Here is a 20,343-nt window from a genome sequence, read left to right as displayed (position 1 = left end):
ACTTCTGATCCGTGACCGTAACGCTAACCGCGGGACCACAACCCGATTTAATGTTATAAGTTTTGATATTTAATGCATGGTTCACATGGTGACAGGATAATACTTTCGTCAAATCAAATCACATCAAAACACAAATGACAAATATTGTCCGAGTTTCGGACCTGTTGTCCTAATTTTCACGGAAATTTAGAAGATAAGACCATGAGCCAAGAAACGAGGGAAAAAACGGAAAAGCTATCTATCTTTCTAAGACAATACTTTATCAATCTTGTATCCAATTTCGCAGCGTTCCGCATTCAAACTATAGTCGAATTGTCCCACTGTCTTCTCCTGCGTGGTCGAGGCTGAAATCGGGGCTGGGAAAGGGTAGCATTGTCCTGTCTATTGTATTGCCCCGTGTGAACTCTATTTACGAATAAAAACTTATATTGGATATATTAGTACTACAACCAATTTATTCACAAGATTTTCATTGTACTTTCTTACTTTAATTTATGTTTAATGTTTGACAAATCATTCCACCCTACTTCAAAATAGTATTTTCAATATTACACCTTAAAAATTATGTTATCATTATTATAATAGACCTTAAGAGGACCACTAATGTGACAATGAAGGGGTAGGAAGAGATTCCATTTCCTCTTGCACTATTGTGACAGACTGCAGTGTTGATGGAGTCACAACGGGCCATCCTTACACTATCAGCAGAGAGAGTTTCTGAAATTCGTCTCAGCATGACAGCTGCTTCCATGCTGCACTTTAACTTTGACGATGTGGATATGCACTTGTTAAAGGCGTAACTTGAACTGAAAAACAAAAAAAAATGAATTAGACAAGTTAGAAAACAGCTTCATAACATAGTATGTTTAAATGAAGGAAAATTACAAAAATGCATTTACACGCATTTACGTCGTAAAAGAAATGACTACAACTAGGTTACTTCAAAATCAGCATTTTTTAGTTGACCACTAACATCATATTTTTATTTCCTCCTCCATAAATGCTGCAAAAAGAAATGTCATTCAATCAAATCATCATAATATTATTTGAATGCATCACGACTTGTCTATTCATAGAAGTAGATATAAAATGTTGTTTTAGTAATATTTTTACTAAAAATTCCTGATTTTGAATTAACTAATTGCTGTCATTACTTCACATAGATGGAGAACATTTTATAGAAGATAATATGAAAGTCTAGGTATTTACAGGGCTAATGAACTACTATTGACTGATTTAAGTGGCCAATTTACACACTATGCATTATTAACCATTCAACTTTTGTTTAATGTAATCCGTAAGGGCTTATAAATAAATTTCAAAATAAATCCGCATTTTTTATACTTTTCATCTGTTGACTTGTGTAATAAAAGAACTGTAACATTTATTAAAGTGGGTGAGATTCATCAGGCTGAATTATTTCACCTATTAGGCAACGCCGAAAAATACTTTTTTAAATTTTTATGCTTATTTTAATACTATTTAATTAAATGAACAGTATTTTAATATTCAAATGTTTGTAGACAAGGATGTATTTCACTTCCTATGTAGTTTTTAAGATCATAATTTATCGCAACAGTGAGGGAAAACGTTTTCGAGGTCGGAATATATAAGTCATTCTCCATCTCTGTTATAATCTTAAAATTTAATACGAAACTTGATAGCTTCCTAAGATTCCAGAGGTGAAAGGCTGTGAAAGTAAAGCGATGTTTCGGAAAAAACATAAAACCCACTTGTTCTCAATCATTTGAATAAATCCGTAGCATGTGTTAACAAAATAAATGGTTTTGATTAAAATACAAATTTAGAAGCTTCAATAAAATTTATTTATCCATAGAATCACTATGCAAAGCGCCTTTTAGGTATAATGAAAATGGCGCCATATAAGTTATCCATAATAATAATAATGTGAAAAACAGAGAAGGTATGTTTTAATACATATTCATGTGCAACTATTTGGGAATAAATCAATAAATACATTTTTAAACATTTTATGAATAATTATATAATGTCATTCTTTTTGACAGTTCAATTTAAATAAGTATATCAAATAACACATTTTTACTAATATTTTGAGTATTTTTTTATCAATTTAATTCATTTATTTATTTATATATACATGGCACGCAGTGCTTTTTACCTTACAAAAATACATATTTAATTGAATATAAACACTTCAATTTTATGTGAAAAAGAAAAAAAAGTATTGTGTTAAATAAATCCGATAACACAGCAGTATGGAATAACACAACCATAATATGTTAGTTATTCAAGTATTAAAATATTTCTACTAAAAATACAAAGCTTATTCGGTTGTTTAAAATGAATCTATTTTATCGAAAACTGTTTTTTCATTATTTTCTTTTGAAAAAAAGTTATAATGGTAATTTGTTACCCTAATAAAACATCTTCTTGGAAAATCATTTTTAAAACATGGACGCTATTTACTGAACGAACCATAAAAGATTACCACAAAGGTTTGAAAGAACACTAAGTTAATTTATTTTTATGAAAAAATAATAACTGAAACCAGACCAGTGTTGGAAGCCGTCCAAGGGGACTGAAAGCGTACAATAAACTTGAATAACATGCAGTATTATAAAAATAAAACATTCACTGAATTTTCCGCTTCGAAAATTACTGTTTTTTTATGCAGAAAAGTTTCGTATAATGGAGTTCTTTGTTAGAAAGTTATTTTATGATACAGTTCCAGTAATATTGAGTTCAAAACAGCGATTTTTACATGCATACGGAACAAAAAATGACCTTTTTTTCATGAATAAATGATAAAATATATTGCTTTAAACTAAAGTTTCATAAAATTTCATGTTCCACGCGTACCAGACTTTTAGCACGTCGCGGTTAATTTAACATTTCAAAAAATTTTTAAAGTATTATTAATTCCACTTCGTGCTGCTGCAAATATCGTCATCAACCTTCCACATCTTGTAGTCTTGTCCATGTCCTACTCTCTGAGAATACCAAATGAGCTTCTCGCTTCTTTCTCTCTAGATCCGATGGCTTCCGAAAACAATTTCGAGGCTTTTAAAAAGTTATCATTTCAGCGAATTGATCATGTCCAATCAATTTAATCCCAGTCACTTCCACCGTGAAGTATTATATAAATACGTACTTCTGGATTACCTTCTTCTACCACAAAGATATCAAGGCTCCTGATTACAGAGACGTCTTTTGGGCATCCTTCCTCGTTCGACAACGAGCGATGTTTCCCTGTATAGTATATGGGCACAGCCAAGGAGAGGTTTACAGATGCGGGGTGCAGTATATGTATATTTTTTTTAGGCAAGATGTCCCACATAGACCAACTCAACTTAATTTATTGTTCCATCGTTATATGTACTATTTGCTCATTGAATTCCCAGTGAACCGCAAGCAGTGTCTTGAAAATATATACAGTGATAATATCGAATAGTTTTATACATCACCGCTGATAATCAAGTCCTGCACCCTAGAAAATAATTATTTGTGTATTTAATCTATGATATCATTTTAATATTTGTGTTCTTTATTTATAATTTTGTACTGCAATTAGTATTTGTAGGAAGATTCCACAGATTGATGACGCACCAAGCCCCGAATGATGTGACCTTAAATCTAGAGTTACGACTGCAAGCAGAAACTCAGCGTTTTCTATTGAATTCTATTGAATCCTTTTACAATAGTAATTCCTTAGCTAATTTGTTGGTCAATACTAAAGACAAAAAAGATGAGAATTTTTCCAGCATAGGAACTTGCCTTCTTAATTGTAACTACTGTAAAAATACATGCTACGTAGGCCAAACGGGTAAAGCCTTTAAAACACGCATAAAAGAGCACATACAATCATGGTCTAATAATAAAGATAATTCAAATTTTGCCAATCATTTAATAGAAAATAAACATTCCTTTGATTTAAAAAATAATTCATACTGCACTTAAAGGCCATAAACTTGAAAAACTAGAAATTCTCAAAATTAATAGATTAAAAAATAAACCCGACGTAGAATTACTTAATGAACAGATAACACACATGCATTCTCCACTACTTTACACTATAATTGACGAAAATCACACTCACGATGTTCATCAAAATAGCATTATATCAACTCATTAGTTATCCCGAAAAAAATTGATAATGATCCTTAAGATAAAAATAATTTTATTTAATTTACTTTCATATAATTTTGAATTATCTATCCTTACCTCTGTTTTGTATAAAAAGATTGAACTCCTTAATAAATATACCAGTCTCGAAGATGTCGAAAGCGATGAAACCGGTCACTGGATATTCCAAATTTGTGGATCGAAGTATCACTCGTCTTTTATTTATATAATTAAATCATAAAATGATTATTGAAAAGATAAATTATATCTTGAACTTTAGCCTGAGCTACGCATAAGCTTTTTAAAAAAGATTTACCATCGTGAAAAAGACAACCATTATTGTGCCTCTATAAAATTTTACTTTCCACTTCTATTTAACCTTGCAGTTTCAAAGACTTACTTGTGATATCACATTTCTGCAACACCAGCAGCTCTTTTTGCTCACAATTCCTTGTTTTTGTAAGCTTCGACCTGCAGTATAATTGTGCACACGTGTTAAATTCAGGTACTCAGCTATACATACGTATCTATGTCAAGTTTGATGAAAAAATAATGGAGTGGTTTTAAAATAATGCCATTCACAGACATTTTAAAATACTCGTATAAAAAAATGGAGATATCGCAATGAAAATTAGTGATTGATGACACATCACAATGTTTTGAGTATGTCCAAATATTCGTCGACGTTATTAGGATTTTAATTGATTTCAATTTACTGAGAGAAAAATCATTTTTGAGAAATGAATGAATGAGAGGCGAAAAATATAAAATTTTACAAGTCATTCTACAGGGAAGGATTGAAAGAAGACGCAGTGCAGATAGAAGGCGCATCTCTTGGCTTAAGAACTTGCGCGACTGGTTCCATTGCAGCACTCAGTCTTTGTTCAGGGCAGCTGCCAATAAAGTAAGAATCGCAACGATGATTTCCAACCTCCATCGGGGAGAGAAACCATGAGAAGAAGAAGAAGAATCGAAGTGACCCTAACAGGGCTAATTACCTTTTATTTGCTGGTAGGGCCACTGAAACAAGGCCTGATTTTTTTTACTATTATTTAGTAAATAGATGACTTATAAGATTTTCTTATCCCTTTTTCATTAACAATACCTTCGTGTTGAATTGTCTTTTTTATTTTAATTTATATATAATTGAAATACAAGAAATAATACAGTAATTATTAAATTTCGTATTCAAAATCGAATAAATTTAATTTTATCAATTATATTATACTTTTTTAAACCTTCTGCCTTAATTTAATACCCGAGTCATTATTTACAGAAAAAGATTATTATTGTCAAGTATTTTTTCAATAAAGATTTCATTCTCATAACTTAACAGTTTTGAAATTTTCTTAAAGCAGTAAATAGCTGCAGCTGGGGGATACGAGGTGGTTTTAGAACCTCAAAAGATTTTAAAGGGAAAATATCTTGGTACTGTAAAGGACAATGAAACTGTTATTCTAAAAGAAAACATATGGAAACATAAAAATAGCTTTTGCCATATTATTTATTTTGAAATTCTTAGAAGATCAACGATATTTTTGTGATTTTAAATTGTATTACCACTGCTTATCTTTTTTATTATATTCTTACCCAAATAAACAATATTCTTAAAATTATGATTTAAGTTATTTGTCCAATGTTGTAAAATAAATGAAAACGTTACAAATCTCAATATTTATAATTTAATAATATTAGGTTAGTGAAATAAATTAATATTTTAATATATTATCTTTAGTTTCGACTGAATTTTAAAGTTATTCTCTTTTCAGGTGCACAATAAGTTTTTCTGGGTTCATTTTTTCGTTTAATTTTTGGTACAAAATGTTAATTGTATATTGGCGAGCTTATCGCCAAATGTCAATTTCTTCTAACTGATCAATAAAATAAAAGTTTTATCATTCTAATTCAAGTTGCAAAACATATTTTATAAAAAATAAAAATGGTAAAGATATACAAAAATATAAATTATTGTATATGTACCTAAATTACCTTAAATCAATACTTTTACTAAATGGAGAAAAGGAATAAAGAAGAAACAGGAAAAGAGGACAGATAAAGAAAGAGAAAGGAGATATTTTTTTTAGACGAGATACTGTAGTAACATAAATAGTCGACATATTACACTGTAAGTACTTTATTTTTATCAGATCTGTTAAAGACATTTAAAATTTATCTCCTGCCTAACTTTTAACTTTTAATTTTGAGTTTTATTTTATCTTTTAGTCTTTACTTTTTTAATTTTAGTTTTTACTTTTAATTTTAACATTTAAATTTAACTCTTAATTTTTACTTATTCATTATATGTACATGTACTACCTACATTTAATTAATTATTTTTGGTTGTGAATTTTTACGAAGAAATTTAAATGTTCATGGAAGCAGAGAGAGAGGGGAGGAAAGTATAGTTGGAGCTATGCAATGTCTTCTCCCTTGTAAATATTTTTTTTTTTTCTTATATATATTTATTTTGTTAGAATTTAATCACTTCTTCCCCTCACCTCCTGCATTCATAATAAATTCATGTGAAATCTGTAATTGGTCTTACTTTTTTTAACTGTTCTTTTATTTCCATAAAGACAGTATGATTTCCTTAATAAATAAAAATAAATAAACAACATATTTGATTGTGACATGATTTCACAGTCGAGCCGCATTGATACTATATGAGTTAGAGAAGAAAAAGGAATTATTGTGGATGTGTATTGAGAATGAGAACGAAGAGTTTAACCGTAAACTCATAAGCATTGAAATTTGGAGCCTAAGGAGAAGTATAGTAAACAGAAGTAAAGGGTGTGAAAGTCCAAATAAATAAAATTAAAATAAGCTACATCCAGAGCCCTTATTCTATTTCACGCAGTTCCATATTCAATCCAAGACAGTTTGCCAAAAAAAAATATACTGAAAGTATTATTGATACTCTCGTCGGATATTTATTTCATACATATGAAATTTTATACCCTACTTTTGTTATTGAGAGATTTTTTTGTTTTTTTAGTCAGAAAGAAAGTTGAAATTAAAAAAAATAAAATTACTTTACTCATACTATTTATTTATTGAAATCAAACCAACTCATTCCGGAAATACAACTGAACTGAGCGCGCGCCGTGCCCACACAAGCCCATATTTAGACCTTCTCGCGCAGCGTTGTGACGTCACTTTACAACTTACCTCATTTTCAACACAAACTTTTTTGGTTGTCGATAAAACAGGCTATTCAGTAATAAGTTTGGATATTCTTTTATTTTCATGGTTTTTGCATACGAAGGCCCTGAAAGTACACAAATATTGGTAGCGACAAATCCTAATATGACACCGTGAACTAGCCACCATTACCGGTGGCCTCTGTGGTGTAGTGGTCAAGATGCTTGACTCACGCACGGAAGGTTCCGGGTTCGATTCCCGGTGAGAACACAAAAATTAAAATGTGATTTTTCTCAAGCCTGGGGGTTCTATGATGTAATTCACCACTGTAATTGGGTCTCCTGGCCTGTTGTGGTGCAAAAAAAAATAAAAAAATATATATATATATATAAATATATATATAAATTAGATGTTCATTTGCATTCACATAAACACTGATCTTTCGCATTGCATCTGTTTCCCAGAAACGAGGGTAATTTTATCTTGATGACGTTCATTCTCTTTTGTTTGTTTAGCCGACGAATAGTAAACTTGTTTGCTTTTTTTTGTATTTTGGTTGGATATCCAATTATGAACCAAACAAAGAAAAGCCAATTTCCAAACTGTTCGCTTTGTAATGTATGCATTATAGTTAAACTGAAAATACTATCACAGCATTGATACAAAAAGCTCTATTCGAGCTTTCTAGCGAAAATTATTAAATTTGCGGATTGTGGGTATTAAATTCGTGCAGTTAGAGAGATGGGTTTTGCCTAACAAGGGTTTTCAATAATGAATACTCTTTTTTGACCAAGAGACCTATTTCAATAGGTTTTAACGTATTCTTTTTTAAAAAATCAAATATGATTTATTAAACCCTTTGTTCATTTTTAATCATTCATAAAGCTACACGTAGTTTCATTTCAAAGTAGAAAAAAACTGTATGTATGTATGCACGAGGTAACTTTATCAAAAAAATATTTTCTTAAGAATAAAGATATACAGTTATAAACATCAGATTTTTGCTTTTTTGTGCTTTTCCCCACATTAAAAAAAATCTTTTGTAACGAGCCAAAACCGAAGTTATACCAATTTTATTTCGCAAAAATATTACCGTATTATGAGACACCTATTGGATCATAAAATCTTCCTAGGGAGGACAAACTTTAATCCTGTACCGCCGTAAAATCTTGAGCGTGAGATAAAAAAAATTGCTCCTATGAAACGTGGAAAAGTGCCTAGATAAAAGTTCTTAGGGCACTCACATGGGAACGTATTCAGACCACTGGCTACACAAAGGTAAGATAAATAGTAGTGACCGACCGTAACACGTTTTTGATCCGAAACTGAAACCGAAATCGAATTTCTAATGTGTAAATATTTTTATAAATACTATTCTCCTTCTTCACATGTCATTTCTGGTCTCCCTGACGTTGACGACCACTTGTGAGAAAGGTTTTCTATCCTGATCAGTGCAAAACACCTCCTCCACAGTTCTAATCCTGGGCCATGCTCGGGTGTTTAGAAGCCAGGAAAGCTGTTTTCTCCCGACCCCTCTACGTCAATCGATCTTTCCCTTCGTGACAAGCTAAAGTATGACATATTCATCATCTCTCAACACATGGCCAAAATATGCAACCTTAGCTTAACAATAGTAAATAGCTAACCATTTTTATTGGCTCTACATAACACTTCATTTTTAGTTATCATATCGGTCGTAGATTTTTAACACTTTACGGTAGATTCACATTTTAAATGCTTCACGGAGTTTATAATATTACTTTAAGAGCCCACTCCTCTTCACCGTATAGTAAGGCAGACTGTATATAGGGTGGCTAAATACTTGACGTAAAAAAAATGTAGGGGGTCGAACACTCCAAGAGCTCTAAAAAAAGGCAAAAGTTTTCAATTCAATGAATTCTGAACTGTTTATGAGGTATAATTTCTTAAATATTTTTTTAGTTGATTTTAGCACTGTCGCCTAAAAAAATTTTTATGGAATAATTACTAGTTGTAATTTTTTTTTCTTTGTTTGTTGAATATTAAGTACGTTATATTAGAAAAAAAGCATGTGTCGTTAAATCGGAAGTATAAATAAATTCTCACTTTTTATTGAATGATAGTATTTCTCATATTAGTGTATCTCTATTAGTGTATCGGAGACGCCAACACTGATATTTTTCTTAAGACCAGGTATGAAGAGCAACGGGTATTTCGAAACCTTTAAAAATAAAAAAAATATTTCAATTTTTTTCAAAAGTAGCCACTTTTTAATATTTTTTTCTTTTTATCAATAAAAATTCTGAGGGCGCGGTATTTTAAAAATAACTGAATAGGCAATTTATTCAAAAAACGTTAAGTAGGTGTTTTTAGCAATAATAAATTACTTTTAATCGTAAATAGTAAAACAATAAAATATTTTTTTTGTTGAGATGCATTAGTTTTTAAAATAAATTTTCAGAGTGTTTCCCACCGGCTAAACTGCATAGTCTGCATCTTCTCAAAAAAATAGTTCTTAAGTCTTGAAATGAGTTATAATTTTGACGTTTTGTATTTTCCACATCACGTAATTTTTGTCGAAGATTCTCTTCAGTTGAACATTCACTCTCGTTTACAACTTCTTTATAGTATTTAAAAAGTCTATTGGGTTTAGGTCTGTTGAACGCGGTGGCCACCTAATTGGGCCACCACGACGTATCCATCCGGTACTCCCGGTGTAAGAAATGTCTTACTGTCAAAACATAATGGCAGGGAGCACCGACATTTTTAAATCACACCCCTTGTCTAATATCTAAATTGACATCTTCTAATAGCTCAGAAAGGTCATTTTGAAAAAGAAAAAAAAACTTTTACCATTAAGACGTTGTGGCAACTCAAAAGATCCTATAATGTCAATTTGGAACTAACACTGCATTCCTTCACTGTCATGCTGAGACATTAGAAAAGGGTGATTGTACTTATCATGTGTATTTAATTGATCATAAATAAATTGATAATACTGCAGTGAGGGGTACGATGAAAGCTTTCAAAGTTTCTATGTTTCGTTATTTTTGCGGTTTGATTGTAAAGAAATATTAAATTTTGACTTAATTAGTTATAAAAAATAAATTCTGAATAATGCGAAACTGAAGAAAGACACAAGTCTTTATGAACTATTTCGGGAAAGGGGTGGGTGCTTTCATTGTACGCTGTGGTGTTACTTCATTTTATTTTACTTTGTAAGGTAACTCATCAACGATACATATTTTGATAAAAACAATTTGTCGATACAATTCTAGAATCATATATTTAATAATAAAATTACACCTAATCACTGAATATGATGAAACTCACAGAATAGATAGAATTACATTTATTTATTTTTTTTAATTTAAAGGAATAACCCACTAAGCCTCTATTCTAGAGGCTTGCTTGCTTGTAGGAAAGAAAGGATATGGAAGAAAGTTATGGAAAGTGCACCACAACACCCAGACCAATTGCGAAAAAATCTTTGTTGGAATTTTTTCTTGCAACTGGCAAGAATCGAACCCGCGACACCAGTTTCACAGTTGGCCGTTTAACCAATTCGCTACGGCGCCTTTCAATTAGGCATTTGGCAATTAAATGAGGCGAACAAATGTTTTTTGTACGAAATTTGTACACTTCTACTTTTATTGTTAATGAATTTTCATTCAAAGAAATCATTCGCAAAAGTTTGAAAAGAATCGTGAAATATATGTTTTATGCTTTTCGGCAGTAAATATTCTCGATACATGGAGGCCAGAGATATAAAGTATGTAACATTGCTTGAAAATAAAAGCAGTTTGAATATGTCCCGATGTCTGAGTGTTCTCAATGACGCATTTATTTGTATTTTATTTCAGTAGGACTGTATCTACTTTGCAGTTTATTATTTTGCTAAGAAATTTCATCCATAAAACAATACGAAGTTTCGTCGAAATCAAACTGAAAAAGAGTAAGAAGTGGGTCGTTATTTAAGCGAGAAATATCTCATTAATTTGCTCGATTTGAAAAAAAAATTAAACGATTCCATAATCTAATGATGTGTTTTATTATGCATATTATATTTTATCCACTTAAATTCACATAGTAAAATCTACCACAATCAAGATAAAAAATATATATTTAATAAAAACGTCACTTTGTAATAGTAAAATGGAAAGAAAAAACTTTAGTAATCATAAAAATAACTAATTTAATGAACTTTTTGCGGTTATATCCTGTTTTAAAGCTAAATTTTCGTATCAAAATTAAACCGCTTAATCATCATTCTGTTTTACAAGTTCGCAATTTCATGTTAATAAATGTTGTTTAAACATCTTTATGGGTATAAAGCAATATGGAAAACTTCTTTGGGGTTTATTTTACGGCAATTTCCACACAAAGTAGGTTTACTAAGTGAAATTTCGTGCATGCATATTAAATAATATTAGGTACTTGAGTTGCTATTAGATGAAATAAAGCCGTATAAGAAATTTCACCTTTTTTAATATTAAAAGAACACGTCTTAAGTGATCAAATGAAAAGTTCACTAATCTTAAATTTGAATATGTTTATATTTTTAAAGAAAAGTACTGGATTTGATTATTTAAGGATCTAGGCCAGTGGTGTCCAACCGGTAGTTAGCGGGCGCCTGGGAGCTCGTGACCTATATTTTAGGCACCCGCAAACAAAAAGATGGACAGACGAATACTTAATATCAAATTGCAAGACCAATGTAACTAAATACTTAGGACTATTTATTGACTCCAAACTTTCATGGAGCTACCAATTTGAGCATGTAAAATCAAAAATAGCACCCGTAACTAGCGTATTGCATAGACTTCGAGGCTTGCTTCTTCATTCCGTTTTGTTTGCCGTCTACTACGCTTTGATTCATTTCCACCTATCTTATTTATGATGCATATGGGGTTTTGCCAGCAAAAATCAGATCTCGGAAATACAAGTTTTTCAGAACAGAGCTTTAAGAAATATTCTTGGACTTAAACGGGATTCCCATGTCAAGGATATCTACCGACAAACAAAGATACTTCCTTTCAAGGTAATGCCACTGCATGACATTACCAATATTATTTTAAATATCATCAACTTTTCTGCTCATTCAAATTTAAAACACACATTTGGTCATAATATTCAAAATTACAATACGCGTTATTCAAGGAATCTTCATGTGTCTAAGTTTCGCTCAACAAAGTTTGGCAGTAGGTCCTTGGAAAATATTGGGCATTCCGAATATAATAAACTGCCTAATGAGCTTAGACAAGAAAAACTCAATAAAAAATCCAGAAGTGTCGCAATTAAAAAATATTTCTTAAATCTTTTTGATATTGATAATTATTAATGCAGTTTACATAAGATGGTGTTTTATGTTTCTTATACAATAATGCTTTCTTTTTGTTTCGGATGTATTAATTTGTATAATGTTATGTATTGTCAAAAAAATTTTTTTTTCTTATTTATTGTCCCAAATGAGTTTCAAATAACTCCTGGGAGTATAATATGTAATTTTTGTGTTATATGTTTTATTATTAATAAAAAAAAATATTAATTTTTTACTAATTGCACTAATTGACAAAGCGTTTTTTTGTCAATGTATTTATGTGAACAGGCTTTCTCCCGATTAAAAATAATTTATTAAATATACAGAAACATCTTGACTGACGAGCCTGTAAAAAACCACATGATTTTGGCATACACATCAGAGCAACCGGATTTTAGGAAGTTATTCGAAAATGTTTATAGTCAAATATCACAGTAAATTTATTGTTTCTGTATGCTTTCTGTATATAAAACGAATATGCTTTCTTATAAAGTTTCTTTTTTTTTACCTAAAGATATAAATTTATTTTATTAATAAAATTAAGTATATTCATAAATATCAGTTAGTAGAATACATAATGTAGGAAGAGTAAAACGAGTCTTGAGCATTTAAAATTGAAGTTAAACTAGGCGGTGCCCGCAAAGATGGCAATGGTTTTAAAGTAGCTCGTGGTGCGAATTCGGTTGAACACCACAGATCTAGACAAACAGATACAAAATAATTCCTAAAATAGAAAAAAAAATGTTTGACAGGCTAGATTTCTTAACAAGGGAGTTATTTAGATCTAATTTTTTTGCATCGACGAGGGAATATAAAACTATAGTTATTTACATGGCTCATGACCTGTCATAAGCTATTTTATAACATTTGAACATACTCATAACGTTGTTCATTAAACTTAATAGTATGAGGAGTATAAAAATTGAAAAATTGTTTTCAGGCGTTGCCTAGTAGGGGAATTGGTTCAGCCAGATGAATCTCACCCAAATAAGAAAGGTTTTGGTTCTTTTACTTTACAATTCTCAACAGATGGAAGAATTGAGGAAATGTGGAAATAAACATGGGCCGAATGATAAATGTTACACAGTGTGTAAAGTAGCACCTTGAACCAGCTAATGACAGATCATAATAAGGCCAGTAAATGCGTAGACTTTCATGTACCCTCCTCAATTTTTTTTTCCTCTCTGTTGCAACAAATTGATATCTTAATAACTCCTTAGTCATAAAATCCAGTCTGTTTACAAACATTTGGATAAAACCTTATTGAACTTTCTGGGATGCTTATAATAAAGAAAATCAGTATTTTTAAAAACCTAAAAAAGCTAATTTAAATTAATTAAAAAATTATTTGCTTATTTACTTAATGACTATTTCATACAATATATTGTTATTATTTGAAACTTCAAACATTTACATTTACCTCAATATATGCTTACTCCTAATGAAAGTCTTTAAGACGTGATAGTAAATTTTTAGCACAACGCTTTAGCAATGTTTAATTGAAATCACTTTAAGCTCATAAATAATCAGTGAATTTATAGATCGTATCAAAACCGCTATTTATTAAGAACGGGTTAAAATAAACATAATTATTTATAAACCTAAGACTTTTATACTAACTTTTCAGTAATGTTAATGATCGGGTTGTGGTCCTGTGGCTAGTGTCTCGGACTCGCGGACTCGCGGACCAAAGGTCTGTGGTTCAAATTCCAATCTACCCCAACTTGATTCCATTTTCTAATAGTGAGTTATTTACAACTCGTTGAAAATGGCCCTCAAAATTAAATATTTGGGTAAATCATAAGAACGCAAATATTTCTTTTCAAAAAAAAAAAAAAAATGTAACAGAGATTAAAAACGTTTTCGACGGAAAAATATAAAAATGTCAGTAGAAAACTCGATCTATTTAAATCTAAATTAAAAACACTTATGAGATATAAAAATAAATATAAGGTCCTATTTTGAGCTTCATGCAATATAAAATTGTGTATCTTTTAAAATTTAATATGTAATCTTGAGGAATCTGTTTTAGATTGTAAAAATGAATTGTAAATTAAAATCACTTTAATCTTATCAGTGGATTTATAGATACGTATCAACACCGCTATTCATTTAGAACGGGTTAGAATAAACATAATTATTTATATACATAAGACTTTTATACTAACTTTTCAGTATGTTAATGTAACAAAAAAAAACGTTTTCGAGAGGAAAATATGGAAGAATAGGTATTTATATACAGAGCTTATGATTTGTTGTTAAAAAATTCAAGTATTATTTTGATTGAAGCACAGTAATTGTTTATAAAATTTTGTCAATCGATGCTAAATTGGCGGTACACATCAGAGTTTTAGTCCTAACAGATCTTTAATGAGTTAGATCTAAAGAGTGTTTCTCATTTTTTCTTCGTTTCTCTGGAAATCACATAAATATTCAAACAATTGATAAAGTACCAGAATAAACACAAAAAATGAAGCTAATATTTTACTTACCAACACGCATTGATTTGTCCCTTCAGGGTGCTATAGCTTCCTCCCCTAATATCTGATGAATCTCCACTTGCCAACCTGTATATTTCCACACACCTGTCCCAGTCTCCAGACACCCTCTCAAAACACCCCGTATAATTTAGGTAACCTAAAAAACCAAGAAAATTTTAGTAACATCATCATCATTCCCTTTCCCCACCTAATGGTGCATAGACCATTGCATTGGTACACCAATCGCAGCGCATCTTGATCATTTTTGTCACATGAAAGTAAGGTGATCAGTCTTACGCTTTAGGTACCAGTCTACAGAATATAAAATATTCTAGTGTAAGAACACCTATTTAAATAATAATTTATATCAACCATGTCGGGAATCGAACCCGAGACTTCTTGAATGGTAGGCAAATGCACTGACCATTACACCACGAAGCCGACCATTGATAACATACGAAAAATAAAACTTGCCATCTTTCCTACATGCATCAAATGATTACGCCATAATAAGGGTTGCCAACCCTCCCAGAATTTCGGAATTATACTCATTTCTTTTTATTAGAAATTTATTTATTTATTAACCCTTACAGATAACATTAATTTAATAATATTATTTTTATTTTTTTAACTTTATATTCTATTGTTAATGATAATATTTTGAACATCTTTGCTTTAAGGTCGTCTCAGTCTTTTGTACCTAATTTATTAGTCTCGACTGTCCTAGATTGTTTTTTTAATCTCTTAGCTTCCAAAATCAATTGCTGTATGGTGATTTTTTTTATTCCAAAAAGTTTGTGAGTTGCTTGCAAAACAAAGAGGGTTAGACTTAATTTTTTTTAAATGAAATGAAGATGAATGTTGGGAAAATGGTCCTCCCGAGAGCCTTAACCATGCTTGCCTACTTTAGAAAGCATTGGGTAATTGCAGTCCTGGACGCTCACTGCTGACAGTTCACGGCAAATTTGAACAACGAGACGTCGACCTGACTTAGGACATTCAAAAATGGGCCACAGACAGAGAGGCCTAGTAGAATTTTATGGCTGCAATATGCTTCAACTAGGGAGAGGAAATAGATTTATATATCTTTGCGCAGGTTAACTTCAACGTACTCCACAAATAATATGCGTATAAATGCTGTCTTTGCTGTAGAAAATTTTAGAAGCAACGTTGGATTATTTTCACCTCTGCCGAGGATATTCAGGACATATTTGTTACAAAATCTCTTTCATCAACATTTTGATGTGTCCACACCAAAATCAAGCATTTAAGAAGCAGGCGGTTATATCACTCCTAGATTAAAAATGACAGACTCATTATGCTTGCCTAGATAATGCTATTACCATACCTTTAACGTACTGTAATTAAAAAAACAATTCCTGAGATTGTTTGGGTTTAGTTCAGGCGTTGTATCAAAATGATTTTTGTACGCCTCACAAAAGGGTACTGGTATAAGCAAACCTGGTCAAAATTTATATTCTAAAATATTAATTGGGAATAATTTAGCATTTTTAACCGATGATATACGTATAAGCAATTAAACTCCCATCATTTTTTTTCCACTCAATTAACGCGTTGTGAAACAGGATCAATCTAAAGCTACTCATCGTAGAGTTTGTAAAATAAATTGATATTTTGTGATGAAATTGTTCAAGATTTGCTTTTTTAAAAAAATGCTTCCAATACCTGAAGGTATGTATTTTTAAAAACAATATATTTTTTTATATTTTGTGATTGTCATTTGATATGTTTTTAGAAAATTTTACATTCTGGTAAAAATAAATTTAAAATTTGGTATATAAATAAATTTTTCGAGACTTTTAGTGTCTGTCTTAGCTTGCTTAACTCACAATTTTAATCAGGTTCTAAAGTTTTAATATTCCTCTAATAGAAGATGCAAAAAAATTGGCCATATTCGCGGTTTCGGAAAAAAAAACAATTGTAAAGTACTTTAATTTTTTAATCGTTACTTTGATCAGGAAAAATTTTACCAATATTTTTTTTTCAACTGCGAGGGATTTGATTTTAATAAAACGAGAGTTATAATAAGACATTGTGAAGATATCTGGCCAATAGAACATGTTGATGCCAGTTTTTAATTAAATATTTTAAAAGAATTGCCCGAAACAAACAGAACATTACGTTTTTGACAAAATTCACCCTTTTAATTCTCTATAGAAATTGGACTGGTCAAATTCTCAAAGAAAATTAGAATTTTTAATTTTAAAAAAAGGGTGGGCTTTAATCGGCTCTTATTTTCCACGTTCCTAAGTACGCAATTCAGATTTAAAAAAGAAAAACCACCGGACCGCTGGACCACTGAATTTGCAACACACAAAAGTATGCAAGCTTCTTGTTTATGAGTCAAAGCGTCAAAATCAGATTTACATAACCAAAAAGTGCATTGAACAGAAAATCATTTAAAGCGCACGAAAAATGCAAAATACAATGGTTGATGGTTGATGAAGCTCTTAGAAGCCAAAATAATGAGATATCAAGATAATATTATTAGGCCATATGATGAATGTATCCATCATACTAAATTGTCCAGGAAGCTAATGAACGATATCTCGGGAAAAGTGCAATCACCATTACTTTTATTTCTGCTGTAGTAAATCGGCAAAAATTACTGAATATACTTTGTAGACGATTGCTGCTTTCCGAGAATGAAGTACTAAAAACCTTAAATGAAAAAAAAAATGAAGATCATTTGATATCTAAATGGGATTGTAATGGGTCGGGATTTAGTCAATAAAGGCAACGATTTGAGCATCAAGAAGACTCCGACACAACAAATCGACTGACTCCAACTATCCTTCTTCATCATCAACATCATTCTCAAAAATTAATAAATATTCCGACGATTGACAATTTGACAAAAATACGTGTTTTAACTATTAAGCATGATTACAATTTCAAATGTTCATGTTATTATTTCACTTCATGAAAGAAATAAAAAAAAATGTATTCATTAAAAAACTATCATTATAATAATTTGAAATATTTTGTTAATTATTAAATTATATTTTCGTAGCATAAATTTCTAAAAACAAAACCATGAGTAGACTTCTGAGCAGGTTTAATTGGATCCTGCGCCACTGTGACGCCTGTCAATTGGCTTAAAAAATAAGTAAGCATAACAAAGCTTCGGAATTGCACATTTGCAAACAGAATTAATTTAACTTTGTTTGAATTGCGTTTATTTGCATGAATTTCCTCAAACATAATTTAAAATTCCGTTATTTTAGTCATACGATGATTTGTGTTTACGTTTTGGCTATTAGTGGCTTGAAAATGCCTCTAAGCTACAAAATACAACGAATCAACGGTCAACTTAATTATGTAAGCAAACGATTTGCATCAAAGCATTTGTTAGTTTCTGTATTCTACGTATCTGTTATGAAATATTATCCCTACAATTAGCATCATAATTTCTCTTTACATTGTAATATAAATATTTTCATGGGATATCAAAAATGGTTGGATGCGAGGCAATATTAATAAAATATTTTTTTTTTATGTGTTCATTGGTTAATATTTTTTTTAGATTATAATATAATATTTTAGGGTGGTGAATAAATTTTCATATGAAATAATATATTTGCCTCATGGTGTAGCAACTAGCTCGTTTGTATTTATATCACATTTGAATATTTTTTGAAAAAAATGAAGATTCAAATTTTCATACAAAACCTAATTAAACTGCAGTTTTATGCTCTTTTTTATTTGATCTTAAAATAAATACAAACATTATAGTATACTATTTAAAGGTCCTGATATTAATTAAAACATTAATAACAAATATTTTCAAACTGTTAAAATTTAATATGAAACTTAAATTTCATCAAAATACTGAGACAAAAAAATTGTAAAGAAATAAAAACAAATTTGAAAAGTGCTAAGTGAAAATATTAAAAAGTGCTGATAATGATTTAAGCACAATCATTTACAATACAATCACTGAACCATACACAAACACTGACCACTGCAGCAGCACATTATCCTATCATTATTGATTCTACTATTTATTTATGTATGTTTGTGTACATTTATGCATGCATTTATGTGTGTATATGTATGCACATATATTATTATGAATATGAACTACTGTAACTAGAACTTAACATAAAAATAATGTTAATGAATGCCTCGACACGGTTTATTCCAAGTGAGGTGTTCATATAGAAAAGAAAAAAAAAGTTTTATGTGAAATAAATGAAATAAAAAAAATAAAAAAAACAATTCACTATTTTACAAAACAAAACGCCAATAATAATCCAAATGAATTAAAAGTAATTACATGTTATAAACAAATAATACTTTACATAATTATGATATTCGCTGACTTAATAATTAATTATTATTCTAATAAAAACACGAAATTTAGAAAAACTAAAAAGTTACAGTAACTTTTTAGTATACTTAAAGGGAGTAAAAGTGCAAATAAAATCACAAATCAAACGACGGAAGTTATACTAAATACTTTATTTTCTATATAAAATATCAACGATCGAAAAAAAAATTTTTGATGGATAAAAATCAAGAAATTAGTTATTAATGGCATTTCACATTTTTTTTTTTCTCTTTCGATCCGGAAGAATGTGAGTGTAATTTATTGATGTCCTGGCAAAGAGACTGGTATATCTCAAAAACGGTACACATAAAGTCCGTAAGTGACTATACGCAAATAATAAAATTACATTCTGTCCTTTACGGCATTTCGAATTTCTATCCGCGATAATAATTCTAAAAAATATCGAAGAATTTCATTTAAATTTACAATAGTTTAAACCTGGAATATTTGATGATAAAATTACGTTTTTCCAGTACGATGAGTATTTTCTCCGAAGCGTACGTAATTGGAATGTTTATTTATCTTACCTTTCCTAAAGCTGTCATCGTCACAAAGCAGTCCCATAAGCAGCATCACCCCTTGTCTCTGTTGACGAGCTACTTTTTGTCTGTCCTCGGGAAGACATTCTTTACTCCAGGTTTCAACGCATTCACTGCCCGCTTTGTAAGCACTGAAAAAGAATCAGTATTTTTTTATATTATTATTATATTTATTTATTCTTATTATAATGGGTGTCTCAAAACCTACTCGAATTTCGAATTACAAATAATTTTCGTTGTATCAAACGTGGAACGCGGATATTTTGCTGTTGTCATCAGCAAAGTTTGAGGTTAAGACATGCAGTTTTTTCTATTCAAGCAACGCGTAGAAATTGTAAAAAATAATTTCGAAAATGGTAAAAAGTTTATAGAGATGCAACGGTTCGAAAATGTTGCACATTTTTTGCTCATTATTATGATAGAAAC

General features: G+C 30.3%; 1 protein-coding gene across 1 annotated transcript in view; it reads right to left on the bottom strand.

The window, feature by feature from the left end:
• Nucleotides 1–232: 232 nt before the first annotated feature.
• Nucleotides 233–20,343, bottom strand: part of LOC148277358 (uncharacterized) — a 39,630-nt gene continuing 19,519 nt past the window's right edge. Inside the window, exons 3-5 of the mRNA XM_088232968.1 lie at nucleotides 19,906–20,048; nucleotides 15,037–15,181; nucleotides 233–806 (exon numbers count right to left, since the gene is read on the bottom strand). Of these exons, the coding sequence (XP_088089094.1) occupies nucleotides 563–806; nucleotides 15,037–15,181; nucleotides 19,906–20,048 (532 nt within the window). The 3' untranslated portion in view covers nucleotides 233–562. The remainder of the gene's footprint in view (nucleotides 807–15,036; nucleotides 15,182–19,905; nucleotides 20,049–20,343) is intronic.

This window comes from Micrasema longulum, unplaced genomic scaffold (assembly GCF_059751315.1).
Source record: "Micrasema longulum isolate JH-2025_06_02 unplaced genomic scaffold, ASM5975131v1 h1tg001047l, whole genome shotgun sequence".
Lineage (NCBI taxonomy): Eukaryota > Metazoa > Arthropoda > Insecta > Trichoptera > Brachycentridae > Micrasema > Micrasema longulum.
The sequence above is the reverse complement of the archived record's forward strand: the minus strand, read 5'-3'. Positions and strand labels throughout refer to the sequence as shown.